This window comes from Heteronotia binoei, chromosome 4 (genome assembly GCF_032191835.1).
Source record: "Heteronotia binoei isolate CCM8104 ecotype False Entrance Well chromosome 4, APGP_CSIRO_Hbin_v1, whole genome shotgun sequence".
Lineage (NCBI taxonomy): Eukaryota > Metazoa > Chordata > Lepidosauria > Squamata > Gekkonidae > Heteronotia > Heteronotia binoei.
In genome coordinates, this window is record NC_083226.1 from 140,588,392 (window position 1) to 140,602,577 (window position 14,186).

Below are 14,186 nucleotides of genomic sequence, written 5' to 3' on the forward strand. Positions count from 1 at the left end.
TCCCAACCCCTTTCCACGCATCAGCTGAAAAAGACATGCCAAGTGTTATTATACATCCGAGTGGCAGAACATTTTCTGGATGCCAACATAGTGTCAATCACAGATTTGTCAAACCCCAGCTTAACTAACTGCGACCGCTCCACCTCCACGCAGTTAACTGTAACATGTCCGGCTGAGGATGGCAAACTGTCCCTCGTCTCAGCAATGTCTCGGATGCTGGGAGTTGCCAAGGCTTCTCCGTTGACAGCCGCATGAGGTCTTGAACCCACCCCTGTCTCGGCTGGAAGGGAGCAACCAGGACCAGCTCCGCTGTTTGCTGAACAATCTTGTCAACCAACCGGGGAATCAGCAGCAGTGGTGGGAAGGCGTACAGAAGACCGTCCGGCCAGTCGCAGTTGAGAGCGTCTATGCCCTCCGCCTGATCGTCCTTCTGTTTGGCAAAAAAAGTTGCACTTGACGATTGTCTGCGGTTGCAAACAAATCCACAGTCACTCTGCTATATCTGTGCTGAAGAGACTGGAACACCGCCTTGTCCAGCGACCATTCCGTTTGATCCAGCTGCTGTCTGCTGAGCCAGTCTGCCAGCCCATTGTCCTTCCCGGCTACATGGATCGCCTTTATGGATAGCAGATACTTCTCTGCCCAATCCAGTAAGCTGTTGGCCTCGCCGCACAGTTTCCTGATTCTGGTCCCGCCTTGCCAGTTGACATAAGCTTTGGCTGTCACATTGTCTGTCTTCACTAACACGTGACCCCCTGCAACGCTGTCTGAAAACGTAACAACCCCAGACGAATCGCCCTCAGTTCCAGCAGGTTGATGCTCTGTCGGGACTCCATCAGGGACCACTGACCTTGAATCATCATCCCTTGAGAATGTGCTCCCCAGCCAGAAAGGCTGGAGTCTGTAGTTACCACTATCCTCTGTGGCTCCTTCATTAACACTCCTTGCTGAAAACGGGATGGTTCCAGCCACCACTGAAGTTGCGTCCGCAGCTCTGGTGGAAGAAACACTAGCTTGTGCAGCTTGCGAGCTATCACATGCTGATAAGGGATCAGGAAGCATTGTAAGGGCCGTAGGTGGAAACGCGCCCAAGACAGTACATCCTGGCATGACACCAGAACCCCTAAAAGCTTTGCTAGAGTCATCACAGGCACCCGATTCAGGGACAATACCTCCTCCAACAAGGATCTGAGGTTCACCTGTTGTACTTCCGACAAAAACACTTTGTGCCTCTGAGTATTGATCAGGACACCCAGATGCACTATCTCTTGCGTTGGAGTAAGGTTGCTCTTTGTCCTGTTGACCACAAAACCATGGTCCTGCAGTATCTGAATAGTCCGACTGGTGTCCTCCAGGCTCTGCTGGAAGGAAGGGGCCCTGACCAAGGGATCGTCCAGATACGGATGAAGAGCCACGCCCCCCCATCCGTAAATGAGCAACCAACGCCACCAGGATCTTTGTAAACACACAGGGAAGGCTTGAGCCCAAATGGCAAAGCCCAGTACCGGAAGTGCTTCCCGTCGTAAGCAAACCTGAGAAACCATCTGTGACTTGGTCAAATGGGAACATGCAAATACGCCTCGGAAAGATAGATGGACGTCAGGTATTCTCGTTCTTGAACTGCCAATAGAATGGAACGCAACGTCTCCATCCGAAACTTTTTGGTTTTCACAAATCGATTTACCCATTTTAAGTCTAGAATAGCCCGGACATCGCCATTCTTCTTTGGCACCAGGAATAAAATGGAATACACCCCTTGACCCCTCTGAGTCACAGGTACGGGTTCTATAGCCCTGATGTCCAGTAGATGTTGGATGGTGCACAACATCCCCTGGTGCGTGGTTGGGTCTCGTTTTCTCGGGACTGAATGAAACCTCCGACGTGAGAAAGATTCCAGTTCTAATGCATAGCCCTTGGATACCATGTCGATCATCCATTGGTCTGCAACCGACACCCTCCATCGGTCTGCAAAAAACTGCAGCTGCCCCCCGATAGGAAGCAGCTCTGGACTGATGGCATAGTCATTGTGACCCTCCCTTTTTGGAGTCACTTTTGCTTCCCTTGTCGCTTCGGCTAGAAAAGGATTTAGCATCCCGACTGCGAGACTGCCACTTCCCTCGGAAAGGCTTAAAAGCCAAAGGCCGGGAGAATTTTTTGGAGTCCCGAAAGGGCTGGAAGGGTTTTTTAGACTTAAAATCCTTCCTCTTAGAAGGCAAGACTTTCTTCTTGTCCTTCCCCTCAATCAGGAAGAGTTCCAGTTCGTCCCCAAAGAGACTAAAACCTTTGAATGGTACAGCTGCCAGTCTAGCCTGTGCAGCTGCATCCGCATCCCATGTCCGGAGCCAAACATTCCTGCACGCTGCCACACTGCAAGCCACTGCCCTTGCGGACAACTCCATTGCGTCTAGGGTCGCATCTGCAATAAATGCTGTGCCCAAGGCTATTTTCTTAAGCTCATCCTTGAATTCCTTTGGCACATCACTATCTGCTGAGGCCAAATTGACCCCGCCGAAGACGCCCGGATGGACCAAGCCGAGGCTTCAAAGTTCTTTCATAATGCCTGTTCCATCCGTCTATCGCAGGCATCCTTGGGTAGCCCATCCGCATCCATGGGAAGCACAGATGTGGATAATAAACTATTTACAGGATCGTCCACTACGGGCAATTTCAGCCGTTTAGTAGCCTCTGGACTCAACCCATACAGTTTGGAAAACAGATGTGGGTTAGATTTTGGCTTAGCCGGGTGTTCCCACTCCACCTTAATAAGACTAAAAAAGGGGGCAGGCAAGGGCACCCCGGTCTGAGAAACCCCCACTTTGGGCATCATCTTCCCTGAGCCTGCAGGCAGGTCAGGGTCCAATTCTGCCTTCTCTCTGGGTGTGGCAGTAAAGTCCAGTTCCCTGAGGACCTTAGGGAGGAGTTTAGAATAATATTCCACTGGAAAAACCCTAGATTGCACTGAAGGAGTAGCATCATCCTCCTCAGAGAGTTCCCCTTCCTCCTTTGCAGAGGAGTCTACTGAAGAGTCAGCCTCCTCTTCCTCCTGAGAACTATCACAGGGAGAGTCCAAGCTCATACCCAATTTTGCTTTCTTTGGGTCTGTAGGAGCTGTGGCAATATCTAGAACTGCTTGTCTCTTCCTTTTCTGGGGGTGAGAAGGCACAGTAGAGCCTCGGACAGGGGCAAACTCCTTGCTCAATTCTCTTTTTAACCAAGTGAGTAAATTAAGCTTGGCATCCTCTCCAGTTAAATCCGGTTCAGAATCTTCTCGATCTTTTTCATAAGTGGATCCTGAGTACTTTGGGATGGAGAAATCACTGGTTGAACCTGCCTCACTAGTCTGTCCCCGTCCGTCAGCCATCTCAGCTACAGCAGAAGGCTGAAACAAAAGTGAAAGGGGAGAGGGAGAAGCCTCCGTTACCAGGCTAACTGCCTGAAATGGCGACCCCTTCTACGAAGTAAAGAACCGCCCCCCCCCAGGCCACGCTAACTGCACCTGAGTTGGAGAGGCCTGCTACAGCATAAGCCTTTCCCCACTCCATTCAGGAGGGGTCCTGGGAAACTGCAGTAAGCTACCGGGTGGGCTTCCCTCATCCCAGCGGAGCCCGTCCCAAGTAAAAACAGTCCGCGCATCACAAAGAGTTTCCCACTCTACCTCAGGCAGCTTACCACCTCTTCTCAAGTAGACACACTGTCTGAGTGAACCACCAAGAGTTTTCTTCTCTCAGCCACGCTGGACCTTGGTCGTCTGCACTACGCCTGCCGGCGCTGCGTGGGACTGCAAAGGTGGACTAGTCGCTCTCCCCCACACCCGTCTCAACAGGCTTAGGAGGGGTGACCTCGCTCTCCGTGGCAGTCCCCGGTTGTGCCACCTTTGCTGGGTAAAACCCAATGCTGGCGGTAAAATGCTCTGCCCGCTGCTGTTGCGGCTGAAGAACCAGGTGGCAGAGACTTTCTCACAAGGAGACCTCGTTCTGCGGATCACTGTGCTCCGACCACGACGAACACGTCCTGTCTTGTAACAGGGCTGTTTGGACTGCAGAGTTTCCAACAGAGCAGCCCCTCCCCCAGGCCGGATCAAACGATCAACGACCCTGTTTTCGGAGGAAGAGCCTACTCCCAACAGTTTCGGACCGTCCCACTACCAGGAGAAAGGAGAGTTTCTGTAAACTATTTTGAGTTGGTATTTTATATCACTGAGTCTGAAGCTATATTATTGTATTATCTATAAGCTAGATAATACAATAAGCTATCAGCTGGATATAGGAAGAGCCCTGTGGCACAGAGTGGTAAGCTGCTGTACTGCAGTCTAAGCTCTGCTCACATCCTGAGTTTGATCCCGATGGAAGCTGGGCTCCGGTAGCGAGCTCAAGGTTGACTCAGCCTTCCATCTTTCCAATCGGTAAAATGAGTGCCCAGCTTGCTGAGGGTAAAGTGTAGATGATTGCGGAAAACAATGGTAAACCACCCTGTAAAAAGTCTGCCGTGAAAACACTGTGATGCGACGTCACCCCAGAGTCGTAAACAACTGGTGCTTGCACAGGGGACTACCTTTACCTTTAATGGTGTAAAGTTTTGAATACAGGCATACGGCACATTATATGGAGTTATCCATTAATTATACATCTTGGATGCAAAACCAATTTTTATCAATATATTACTTGATATGATGTATCATTTGATCCTAATGTATTGCTGTTAACATTATTGGCCTGGATGATATAGAGCTAGTCACAGCTCTGATAACTATGGTAAAGATGAGCACTGCAACTGCATGGAAGACAACAGATAAGATGTCAATAAGAGTCTGGTACAAGAGAATTCAGTTTGTAGTTTTCATGACTAAATGACTCATTAGAAATTAGAGAGAGCCCCAATTAAGTAGAGTTCTGAAGATGTTGTTTATATAGCACTAGAATACAGTGCTATATACAACTCTTATGTGTTGTTCAGTTAACATAAAAAGAATAATAAACATATATAATGAAACATAACAATGATCCAAAACCTAAAATAATATTCAAGGAACAGACCTCAGGCTAGAAGCAGACCATAAAAACAACCAAAAAAGTTAAACTACAGTCCTTTGCTACCTTAACAAATAATAACATTTAAGGTGCAACTGGAATCCTACTTAATTTTATTGTAGCAAACTAACCCACTATTGCTCTGAAGCTAAAAAAGGGGCCTAGTACAGTCTCCTACCAACAGTGTGATTAGCACTGTGGGTGCTGTTGGCACAAATCAGTTACTTGTTATATTTTCTTTCCTTCCTTCCTTCCTTCCTTCCTTCCTTCCTTCCTTCCTTCCTTCCTTCCTTCCTTCCTTCCTTCCTTCCTTTGTAGGATGAACCATCTATCCCTGCAAGTAAACTCACAGGCTTGACCCACAAATGTCATATAAACAGCAAGGTATTTAAAATTCCACTCAGCACTCAGATCCAGCATCTGGCAATGCAATCCATATATGGAATCTTGCTTTGACATACTGCTTGCCATTGCTGGAACACAGCAAATCTCTTCTATATTTTCAACGACTATATTCTTAACAAGTAAACATTCACCTCCTTATCTGTGGAATAAAAAACAACTATATGTATTTTGGGAGGGGGCAGTTGGCAACCAAGTTACAAGTAGTAAATGCAATAGTACGTTCTGAAGATAATCAGAAAAGAAAAGGAAATAATGTGAAAGAACAGGAACAAAGATCGTTTTTATTCAAAAAAGTTGGAAAAGAATTTGCAAGAGTTTCTGAATTGCATTCTGAATTCTTTCAAACTTTTTTTATCTGGTAACAAAGAATAGACTCTCAGAGACCCTAATGAATGCAAAGAAGCCATATGTTGCTTCTTTTGGCAGAAAGATACTGACGTTCTTTTGTTCCTATCTCAAAAAGGCACTTCTTTGTTAGAATAACAGAAGCTTCAGGATAAAGTTCAAATTGCATCCACTGCTTATTCTCAACTGTACTGGGTGGATATTCAGAAGTGCAAAAGCTGAATCAAACAAACAGGTTACAATTGCTACAAATTCTTTGCATGGCTAGAAATTTACTTTCTATAAGATTTCTTTTAACTCATGAGTTGCAGCTAACCCAATAAACTCTTAATACACAATTAAATACTAAGGTTGAGAGATATATCTAGTTGTTTAAAGGCAATACTGATCTATTATTGCAGTATGGGATTGCATGGTTTATGGAAGAAGGATTAGCTGCATTGTGTGTGTTGTAGCTATGTCTGACAAACATTGGTATGCGGAATGTATCTCAATTTCTATCTAAGGTTTATACTTGCACCTAATGAACATGAACAAAAGATCCCATGAAAGTAAAATAAGGTGCTGCAAGAAAACATTAAACTCAAATTGACCTTGACCTTAGAACTACAAAAATGTCAGCTAAATCAAGCTGCTCAGTCACCTCATAACTTTTCCTAGCCATGCAGAGCAACCACAATGTGCCAAGCAGCAGGAGATGGCTATCTACTGAATGTCACAGCTGGGAACTGACAACGAATGTATCATCAGAAACTCAAAATGAGTTCCCACAATTTAGTTCCAATGAACAGCAGGCACTCTTGCAAGGGTTTAAGCTTAAGATACACATTGTGAGAGGTGGCACAAAAGATAGTGTTCATACTTGAGAATAAAGGTACATAAATGAAAACCATAAAAACTCTGTGTGAGCCCAAGGATATTGTATACAGGTGTGCTTTGGAGCCAATTGCCATCTATAATTTATCACAATCACAATTATTCCTGAAAATGCTCTTTAAAACTGCAGCACTATTTTAATTTTTTTATTCTGTTTGCTATCAACCCAACACAGATATATTTTTCTTCCTATTATTCTGGAATGAAACAGGTATATTTAAATCATATGTAGAGTTTTCCTTGTGCTTTAGCTTCACTAGAACCTTCCAGGCAGTAAAAAAAAAAAAAATTACATGTGAATTCTGTTTTGGAATTTGCCCTAAAGGAAGACAAGGATTTTTTCCTATGTGTGAAGTCAAAAAAAAGAGGGAGTTTATCTTACATTTGTGAACAAGCTATAAGTATGTACGGTGATTATTTCTTTTTTTAAATTCTGTGGGAATAACATTTTAGGGGGTGTCTTTTTATATTCAATATAGTTATCCTTTCAGGTAAATAAGGCACATCTTCATTTATTATCATTTTAAAACAATTTTTTAAAAACCTGAGAAGTGCTTAGTATCTACAGTGTAATGGACAGTAGTTTAACTATAATGAAAATTGCAGAAAACATCGTGATGGAATCAAACATTAAGAGATTTAAGGAGCTGCCTTACTGAACCTGTTGAATAACAGACTATTTAATGCAAAATTCTAATAACAGCTGGAAGAGGTCCTCTCCATGTTCCCGAACAGATGGCTGCTCCAACACTATTACCACAAACTTATCAAGATGTCAAATGTAGGGATAGGCATGAACCAGCTCACAAACTAAAAGGTAAAGGTAGTCCCTTGTGCGAGCACCAGTTGTTTCCGACTCTGGGGTGACATCATATGGTGTTTTCATGGCAGATTTTTTTACGGGGTGGTTTGTCATTGCCTTAAAGCTTATAACAAATTTTGGCTAGTTCATGATTAGTGAAGAGATGTTCACAAGCTAAAGAATTCCATGTTCACAAGCTAAAGAATTCCATGAATTTTAAGGCAATCTGTGGCAGTTTAGGAAGAATAGAAAAGCTTGGAGCCATTTAAACCCCTGCTTTCTGCTCCTTGCCAAAAGCGGCAGTGAGCAGAAAGCAGGGGTCATGAACTGATGCAAACCAAATAGACATCCGTATTGGTCTGAAGTGGTAGAACAAAATAGGAGTCAGTTGCACCTTTAAGACCAACTTAGTTTTATTCAGAGCGCAAGCTTTCGTGTGCATGCACACTTCTTCAGACTAGAAATGAAGTACAGTAAGCAGAACCACGTATAGCTGGTGGGGTTTGGAATGCCAAGTGGTACAAAGTTAAAAACCAATAGCAGAATAGTAAAATTAACAAATTCAGAAAACCTTTGATCTCGGTTGAATTAGCATGGGAAACCATAAAACAGTAACATGTCAGAATGTGAGGATGTCTATTAATTATTCTATTGCTAATAAACCTGGGTCAAGAAGAAGGCATTTCTTTCCCAGAAGCTTTTCCTGTCCAACTAATTTTCCTTTTAACATGTAACATAAATATATACATCAAACTAGAATGATGTATATCAAACTGGCAAACTAAAATGATGTATATATTTATGTTACATGTTAAAAGGTAAATTAGTTGGACAGGAAAAACTTCTGGGAAAAAAATGCCTTCTTTTTGACCCAGGTTTATTAGCAATAGAATAATTAACAGGCATTCTCACATTCTGACATGTTAATGTTTTATGGTTTCCCATGCTAATTCAACCCAGATCAAAGGTTTTCTGAATTTGTTAATTTTACTATTTTGCTATTGGTTTTTAACATTGTACCACTTGGCATTCCAAACCCCACCAGCTATATGTGGTTCTCCTTACTGTACCTCATTCCTCGTCTGATGAAGTGTGCATGCACACGAAAGCTTATGTTCTGAATAAAACTAAGTTGGTCTTAAAGGTGCAATTGGCTCCTATTTTGTGATACAAACCAGTTTAGTTTGCGAACCAATGTATTGCTTTGTAGTTTGGTTAAGCCACAAACTGAACCAAACCACAAACATGCAGTTTGTGCCCATCCCTAGTCAAGTGTACCTTGTACACGTAGGCTGTATGTTCAGTGGATTAAAATATATACTGAATAAAGGTATTAGATCTCCAAATAAATCCTTATGTTGTACATTTAGCAACATACACACTTCTGAATTTGAATACTATTGGTAGAACTACTCTTAAGTAACTTATTAGTAGCTGTACAGTCATTGATTTGGAACAATAGGCGTATTTCACTATCTAAGGCTCATTACTCAGGTTCCAACTCTGCAACCACAGCAGGTTAAGTGCACAGGCTTTGTGAGGATGAGGTAGAAAAAATCCCCAGAGGTTGCAACAAATGAGAAGGTGGCGCTACCAAGGACAAATGCATCAAGTGCATCAATTGTAAGTGAACAAATTTTCAAAAGCAAAAACAATACGGAGGCCCAGTCACTGCAGTTGCCAGATCCGCCTTTTATCATATTAGGCAGATCAGACAGCTAGTGCCCTATCTTTTCCCTCAGAATTTGGCTACAGTAACCAATTCAATGGTCACTTCCAGGTTTGATTACTGTAACTCGCTCTACACGGGCTTGCTCTTGGGGCTAATTCGGAATCTCCAGCTGATGCAAAATGAAGCTGCACGCTTACTGACTGCATTGCCTTTATGGGCAAGTGTACAGTTGGTGTTATGCCAATTGAACTGGCTACTTATTTAGTACTGGGTTCGCTTCAAGGTTCTGGTATTGACATTTAAAGCCCTGCACAGCTTGGGACCAACATATCTGAGGAACCACCTCTCTCCATATGTGCCCCGAAGGACTCTATGTTCAGTTAATCGCCATCTGTTGGCTGTCCCTAGCCCAAAGGATGTCTATCTTGCCTCGACTAGAGCCAGGGCTTTTTCTGTCCTGGCCCCGGCCTGGTGGAACATGCTCCCATTAGAGATCAGGGCCCTACCTGACCTACTACCTTTTCATAGGGCCTGTAAAATGAAACTGTTCTGCCAGGCCTTTGGGTGAAGCAGCGGGCACCCATAGTATATCTAGTCCAGCCTCCCTTGCTGCAGTATTCCATCTTTTATTGGGCCTTCTGATGGCATTGGTTCAGCTTCTGCTTATATTATGACTTGTCTTCCACCTGAAATCAAGCAATTGTATTGTTTTATTATTTTAATTGCTTGAATTAGTTGTTTAATTATTTTGGTTTTATTGTGATGGTTAACTTATTCGCAGGAATAAATTAACAACTGCAGGATAGGATGGAATAGAAATCAGCAAAAACAAACGAACAAACAAACTTTTCCCCAATGGCTGTCTTGCTGATGGGTACTTTCCCCTTTCTAAATACATACCTAAGCCATCATGCAACACAGCAGGAAGCACTTTGGAAAGGACTAAAAATGACTATAACTAAACAATGTAGGCCTTATATCAACTTACTATTTGGGAAAGGTGAATGTGTCCTGTATCTCCTCTGATGTCACAGGAACTATCAAATAGGTGCCCATGTGCCACTAATCACTGTAGTTTTGACATAATGAAATGGTATGGTGGTATGTCTGTTCTTCAAAATTTAATTCTGTATTATAAAGAGATCCCATAGATTTTTGAAGGGAGAAACATTGTATTTTTGGAAAACTGCACAAGTTTTATAATACAAGATACCCATGTCCTTTCTCACGTTTGCTTTATTCTTTTAGCTGTTTTTTAAGCTGGGCTGTTGGCAACAGTCGCACATGTCTTTTTTGGTATAGCTTCTTTTTTCTGGTCCATCCAAATTTTTAGTAGACTTGACAAAATTAAATTAGAACATAATATTCCATTTGTTCATAACTGATTTGTTCTTAACTGTAGGAAGTAGAAGACTGTTCCATCTGGCACACAATGGGAATATACAAATTACATTGTATATGTTTAACTACTTCACAAAGTAATTATTTAAGAATTACCACTATAAGTTTTCTTCTGCAGCCACTGAGCTGAACACATTTTATTTACTTTTTCCAATATCATCTCTAGAACCATACTTACTTAAATTAACACACCTAAGTGATTTTTAGTTAACTTTTGTGTGATTCATACCTCTTGTAGGAGTTTATCTAATTTGTGCTGTAATTCAAAGAAATATCGTGAGGTGATGAGACCCTGATGAGATTTGTCCAAGCAGTCACGAGCCAGCTCAATGATCTGGTAATGGGTGAAACTAAGCACTCCATCTGCCAAGGGGAGGACATTGTCAGGAGAATGGTTGGTGATAATCTCCTGAAGTCGTTCTTCCATCTGAGCTGTAGCCTAGACAAAGTGTTTTAAAGGTTACTATGTATATATTATGTATTTACTTTATAGTCTACCTTTTTTGTTGAGATTCAAAGCAAAAGACAAAATTCTAACAGCGTAATACATAATACATCAAACAGACCAAGTAAAAGGACTATAACAAAACAATGCAATATGTAATAGGACTATGATTAGCCTATATGTCTAATTCTGTGATTACACTATGTGTCTAATTCAGGCTGATTCTATTCCTACACAGACTTTGATTAGGAAATAATGCAAACAAAAAACTTTACAAGGAATATCATAACAATGCAGAAAGAAGATAACAATGGTAGAATGTAATGTAGTAAAAAAGATACAATACAATAAATATTGCAACAGAACCAGTGATACTCAATGGTTTGGAGCCATGTGTGGCTCTTAGCATGCAACATGTCACTCTTCTGAGCACCATTCCTCAATGTGGCATCTGCCCCAGGTTTCAGGAAAGTGAAGCTTGCCCTCTGGGGCTTGTGGTCAGCAGGTGGTTTCCAATGTGAAACAGATGCTGCCAGAGAACAGGGAAGCTGCAAAGCTCCCTGAGGTGCAAGTCTCATGCCAGGGATGAAAGTAAATGTGGCTCTCTTTTCCACAAAATATTGTACCGCTACAATAGACTACAATCCTGAGTTCTGATAGTAGTCTTTGCAAGACCAAATGTGAAGGGTAAATTCATCAACTACCATGTATGCTAAAAATTAATTAGAAGTAAAACTATAACAAATCCTTAAAAAGAGATAAAACGTTATCATTTGCTTAAGCTAAGAGCTACACCCAAAATCAATTCAAATGATAAATAGTTATTATTTGTAAAATAGTTTTTTAAGCACTAGTGTGTGAAAACAGCAAAAATATCCCTTTTATAAAAGACCCAATAATGCAACATAGCAGGTATATTCCAAGAATTGTGCATGAGCCCGCCATGTCTTCACCAGGCTTCCATGTAGGATTCTTCTTAGGGTCTTCTTTCCTGATCATGCCCCCTGAAAGTACCTTGTAGAATTGCCTCATTGCAGCACAAAAAATTGCAGCAGAGAAAGGTAGAAATCATGAAATCTGGTACATGTGCACAGAGCATTTTGGATTCTGGCAATGGAATAGAAGCAAATTCTCAGACTAATTCTATTCCAACATAGATGAGCTGCACTATTGGATAAATGTCTACCTGGCAAAATATTTAAAATGAATATTTCAGTAACAATATTGATGCCTTAATGACACTCCTTTGCCTTCAATAAATTAATCAGATTTAACACCCACCACCCAAATGAAAATTCTGTGCCTTAGAACCTGGACTTATTAAGTTAAATACTGGATACAATTAATATTATTCATTACCTTTGGGAATCTCTCTTTGTATACATGGTTCATCATAATTATTTCATGGTCACAGCATGCAGGAGAACGTCCAGGGCTGCAAGGAAAGCAAATTATCCTGTGAAACTTGTCTTGAATAAAATAAAAATGGGTTCTTAAATTTATGTTTTTTGCAATGTCAGCATCATTACTATAGTACATTCTCTAACTGCAAAATAAAACACTGACATACTGACAAAATTGAAGATGTGTGAAACAATTGTTCACCTTTGCTTTTAAGTAATTTCAGTAACTTTTGTTCACTATTTACAGGTTGTTTTATATAATTTATCAATTTAGGGATGCCAGATTATTTTCTGGCACCCCAGAACAATTACATGAGCAGGCACCAGAGTCACACTTGCAGGCAATGTTGCTCCAGGCAAAAGAGTGTTAGGGATGTCATTACATCAGGGGTGGTGCCCTAAGATTTATCTAAACTCTATGGTGAATTAAGGTAAAACTCCTAAAAATCCTAGAACAGTCCACATCTGACATTTTCAGCCAGAAGGGACATTTCATGCTGGCACGGCACAGATGCACCCATCCTATTTCCCCTCATTTCTTCCCACTGCCCTTTGAGCCACCAGCAGGCAATGCTGAACATTGCTGAGAGGTCTCCTGCCATAATGGGAGATGTGAATAACTCAGGAGCTAGCTACATATTCAAACATACAAATGATGCAGGAGAGACTGAAAGTGCTTCTACATAAGAGTTCCATACTTGTGATAATTTATATTCCTCTCAAACTTCAATAATTAAGATAGCAGAAGCACTAAACTAATCAAAGCTCACTTTAAAGGCCACTTTGTACATTCCTCCTTTCTTACAAATAAGAAAAATAGTTTAAATACTAACATGTGGCACAAATATTTTTTCCTGCCAAAAGCCAAAAGGTCACCAAATTAAAAACATAGTGATGTATTAAAATGCTTTATTTGGAATCTAAAATATGTATAAGTAGACCTGCATGAACCCAAAACAAGTTCTGCTGCATCACTAAATCCTCATCTACCATAAATCCTTTCTAATGTCTGTTTTACTTTATTTACTATCAATCTTTTTCTAATGTCTGCTACAGCCAGTGGCTGTAGAAATCTATGTAAGAACACAGCATTTTACTGAGAAAAGTTGTGCAAGTTAACTCAGAATTTAATCACAAAAATAAATGTTTAGTTAATTAAATACTAAAAAGATTAGTAGTTTATTTGTTGAAAACTCAATGCATCAATCAAACCACTGAAGTGGTTAATGCAAGATCTCCAGTATTCTAAGAAACTAAAGGAATGGTTCCATCGTACTTTTTGCCAAAAGCCCCTACTCAAAATAAAGGGGGGGGGGGAGTAAGCTATTGCACATGCAACTAAACTTTACAGTGCCACAATTCCATTTTGTTTTCTCATAGGTTTCAACATGGCTAAGGGAGATTAAGGGGAAAGAGAAGATTCTATCAGGAGCCAGGTGACATGCTCATTGTATATGAATGACTTGGCCTAGGGGTGGAATTCTAGCAGGAGTTCCTTTGCATATTAGGCTACACACCCCTGATGTAGCCAATCCTCCAGGAGCTTACAAAAAACAGCCTTGTAACTGGAACATATTCAGAATGTATTTTAATTTTTTCCCTGTAATCGGGAAAGGAAAGAATGCCACGTTGCTTTACTTTAGGTGATTGCTGTCCCTATTTTATGCTCCATATGGAACAGTTAAAAAATAATTTGTAAAGGATTTAAAAAAAATCATGTTCTCTATCAGCAAGTATCCTATAAAACATCTCAGAACTATAGAGATAAGTAACATTTTCACTGATCATTATGATGTACTCCAAACTTTAC

At 41.3% G+C, this 14,186-nt stretch overlaps 1 protein-coding gene across 11 annotated transcripts in view; it reads right to left on the reverse strand.

Annotated features, from left to right (window-relative positions):
* The window catches only part of MAST4 (microtubule associated serine/threonine kinase family member 4), a 478,500-nt gene that overhangs the window by 71,414 nt on the left and 392,900 nt on the right, over positions 1-14,186 (reverse strand). For all 11 annotated transcript variants that reach the window (XM_060235887.1, XM_060235886.1, XM_060235884.1 and 8 more), the window contains 2 exons: positions 12,333-12,408; positions 10,758-10,967 (listed from right to left, as the gene is read on the reverse strand). In XM_060235887.1, the coding sequence (XP_060091870.1) occupies positions 10,758-10,967; positions 12,333-12,408 (286 nt within the window). The remainder of the gene's footprint in view (positions 1-10,757; positions 10,968-12,332; positions 12,409-14,186) is intronic.